The 4,001-nt window shown below is 36.6% G+C and overlaps 1 protein-coding gene across 1 annotated transcript; it reads right to left on the bottom strand.

Moving 5' to 3' along the window:
- Window positions 1-211: 211 nt before the first annotated feature.
- On the bottom strand, window positions 212-2,554 carry AGP19 (arabinogalactan protein 19). The gene is made up of 2 exons (XM_086442773.1): window positions 1,904-2,554; window positions 212-444 (listed from the first exon to the last, which is right to left on the bottom strand). Exons 1-2 carry the CDS (start codon window positions 2,552-2,554, stop codon window positions 349-351), a joined length of 747 nt encoding a protein of 248 aa, XP_086298899.1. The 3' UTR covers window positions 212-348.
- Window positions 2,555-4,001: the final 1,447 nt, after the last annotated feature.

Here is a 4,001-nt window from a genome sequence, read left to right as displayed (position 1 = left end):
CCAATTTATAAGTTGGTTTGTGGTAAAATTAGAACTTTTACACTACAGAGCTCAGTCGAGATCATTGCATGACATTGATTACTATATACTTTCATTTAACTACAAAATTAGTATTTATTTTGATTTAAAAATATTAAATGATGTCTTAGAGAAGTTGGTTTTATGATAAATGTGGTCAATATGGGCTTTGCAGTGCTATTGAAGCAGAGTATCCTGGATCATCTTATTTCTTTATTCTTCTCGAAAATATGAACAATTTTGTCAAATGTTATGTAATAAATGGAAATAGAATATGTATGTTTCCTCAGTAAATGAAACAAATCTCATAAAATAAAACTGCAAGAATCTCTAGCCCATGACTGCCTGTAGGACAAGAACAGCTAATCCAGTTCTCATCCACCTTCCCAATAGTCTTCCTTGCTGATACACTGTCATCCCTTCATTCTGCAATTAAAATCAAAATAATTAAAATTCAGGGATCATTCAAAATCTCATGAAGGAATGTAACCAATGGAGAATTTTCAATACCTATATAACAAATAAATGGACTAGTGTTTTGGTGTCTGACTTCATAGTTCCCCATAATGTCCATAGAATTCTTTTTTATAGTTGAAATATCATTAAAATACTTCAATTAACATGTACGTATGAATGGAAGGTATTTCAATATAATGACAAGCAATGTTAATAATAAGAGGAAGCATAGTATTTAAATAAATCGCACAGAAGCCTCTAGAAGTTATAGTGATCCCCACACATTGGAATTGGGCCTCTGATGGCCTGGGTTTGTGTCAATAAAACTCACGGTCACATGCCCTTCTCAAGAAGAAAAGCTTCCTTTTCAGTCGATCAAGTTCAACTTTGGAGGAAAAACGCACAAAACCTCCAAAAGAATAAAGCCTACAAGCCTTTCTACAAAAGCAATAAATCTCCTAAACTGATCAAGCTCAAGTATGGAGAGAAGAAAAATCACACGAAGTATCCAGCGAAGATCAAGCCTACAAATCCTTTTACATAAGCAAGCCTCATTCTTAGTTGATCTAGTGAAGCTAGGAGAGAAGCAGTCACACTCTATCCTTTTGACAATCAAGGAATCTATTAATTGACCCTCATCCTCTCCCATCAACACCACACCACACCATAGTCCAGAAGTCGGAGTACGGGTTTAAAATGGCAAGGGAAAACTTCAGAAAAAATGTAGAAAACGGGAAAATAAAAAAGTTTACTCATCAACATATCTTTTGTTCAAAAATAATTTACTATCGAAAATAATTAAAAACCATAACATCAAGATATAATCATCCCATATTTCTACATTTATGAATCAGCAAATTCTATTATGTATCGAAATCCCACATTTAGAACTTAAAAAAAAGTGACTTTTCAAAAGTCGGTTTTTTTTTTTTATAAAAAAAAATTGTTTTAATTGTCAGAGGTGCAAGATGTGTTTTCAAAAGTGTTTTTTTTCTTCTTCAAAAAGCTGTTTTTTGTTACTATGCACTACACATCCTTTTAGCAATAATGGAACACGTTACTTGGTTTTCATCTTCCTTGCAAAAACCTTGACAGTTAATCGGAGGTGAACACATCATTAATGATTAATGGGGTGTAAATTGAAATCTCTCTCTATAATCATCACCATTACTAAATTGATTGTCATCTTGTTTGATATTGTGGTGTGAGGATCTGAAATTCGATATCAACAATAGTATGTATCTGCATGTGTCCTACACGTAGATACAACAGCGTCTGACACAAGATATTCTGTCTATTGGTTGGTACCCACAACAGGGGTGGCAAAATGCACCTAATCAATGTAATATGATGATGCCCAAAAATTGTTTGGGCAATATTCTCCGGAAATTAAAATTGAAAGAAAACTTTAATCAATCAACCATATTACCGGTGTTGGTGCAGGAGAAACGTCGTCCTCCGAGTTCACAACGGGCGGTGCTGGTGGACTTATCACGGTTGGTGCAGGTGCTGGTGCATGATGATGATGCTTGTGCTTGTGCTTATGCTTCTTCTTGCCCTTTGTAGGAGCTGGTGCAGGAGAGGGAACCAGCACTGGCGCTGGTGCTGGTGTCTCAGTAACGGGTGCTGGCGCTGGTGCTGGTGGCGCCTTTAATGGTGAGGGAACAGGTGCCGCTTTAGCTGGTGCTGGTGTTGGTGTCAACTTAGCAGGTGCAGGTGCAGGTGGCTTCAGTGCTGGAGCTGGTGAGACTTGTGGAGGTGGTAAAGCGGGTGGGAGAGGTGGAGGAGGAGGTGAAGCTGGTGTTGGTGGCAATGCTGGTGGTTGTGATGGAGCTGAAAGAGGTGGACTTAGTGATGGTGGTGGAGGTGGACTGATTGGGCTTGATGATGGAGATGTTGTAGGAGTGGTGGGGGTGGCAGTAGGGGCGGCAGTAGGGGCAGTGGGAGCAGCATTTTGAGGTGCTTGTGATGGTGCAATTGGTGGATTAGTAGGGGCTGCTGCCGGTGCTTGTGCAAGGGAAGTTCCCATTATTGAAAACAAGAGGTAGGCTAAGATAGAAACACAACACCATGAACCCATTTTCTAGAGATGGTAATGGGAAGAGAGAGAGAGAAGAGTGTTTATATATTATGGTAGAGGAGAAAACTTGAAAGTTTACAGTTTGGTGAATCTGGAGAGAGGTAGACTTCATGTGAATGGACATCTCAACTGACTTTAAGTAAAGGGCTGTTAATTGGACAGACTTGTGGTTAAATGGGCTTTTAAGATCAAACCCATTTGGCCTCAATTTGCAATAGGGTTTGGACTGATTTCATAAGGATAATAATTACAAAGAAGATCTAATTAACATGAAAAACGTCGTTACCACAGGTTTGGATTCAACAATTATTTGGTTGGGTTCGGCTTGGTCGATTTGGATAAATTGAAGAAATTTTCATGAAAAATTCGGGCAAATTTTTGGGGATTAAACAAATGACTTTTTTTGGGTTCCTCCTTAAAATTCATTATTTTTAGCTTCCCTTAACTCTATCTCTAATTCTTGAGGTTTGAAGGTTAAAGAAGTTAAATTTTGAAGTTGGAGGTGTTACCCTATTCAACAATTAATCAATAAATCATCGATTAATACATCAATGATCTTTTTTGCGGTAATTTTCCAAATTGGAGAAAGTGCAATGCTAATGCACCAATCATGTTATGATCCTGTTTTACCATCTAAAATAATATTTTTGTTAGTTAGTTTTTCTTTCAAACATCATCTCTCTTACCAGTTGGTTGGGGAGGCCTTACTGTAATTGTTCATGTTAGAGAAATCATGATAACCCCAATTTATTCCCTTTCTCACTTGGTAAGGCCAAAATTTTAAAACTAGTTGAGTCAAAGCCGATTTGCCTTGACTCGATTGTATTTGATTTAAAGATGACCTGGACTTGAACTCGATGGAACCAACTGGCTGAGTCAAACTTTGTAAATCAGGAACTAAGTTTTTCAATTCTGTTGAATCAGCTAAAAAATTAAACTGAACCAAATCAGGTTAAAAACTCGCCCAAATCCCCCCTTGGCTTAAAAAAAAAAAAAAAAAAAAAAAACTGGATTGAGTTAATCTACAATATATAATATTTTGTGGAGGATAACAACTAAGTCGAGTTTTCTACTTGAGTTGATGGACATTAGAGTCTGAACTTTTGAGATATTTTCAACTATGGGTAAAACCCATTTTGCAAAACTTGTTGAGTCAATTTAAATCTTGATCAAGTTGACTCAACTCAATTGAATTTAGAATTATTATACATTGGGGAGGGTAAGACTAGATTGATTAGTTATAAGCTAATACCATTTCCCTGTTGTAGCATAATCTTGTTAAGACTTCAATTGAAACTTAGAGATCTTATCTCTTTGTAAAACAAAAAAAAAAACCTTAATCATATAAGATTTGAATAAAGTAAAATTGTAAGAAAACCAGATTTTTGTTGGTATTGAGGAGCATTTGCAATCAGGGACCCCAAGCAGAAATAATCAAGCTCTAATG

This window comes from Akebia trifoliata, chromosome 5 (assembly GCF_017979445.1).
Source record: "Akebia trifoliata isolate Shusen 1 chromosome 5, ASM1797944v1, whole genome shotgun sequence".
Lineage (NCBI taxonomy): Eukaryota > Viridiplantae > Streptophyta > Magnoliopsida > Ranunculales > Lardizabalaceae > Akebia > Akebia trifoliata.
This window is presented reverse-complemented; position numbering and strand designations above follow the sequence as displayed.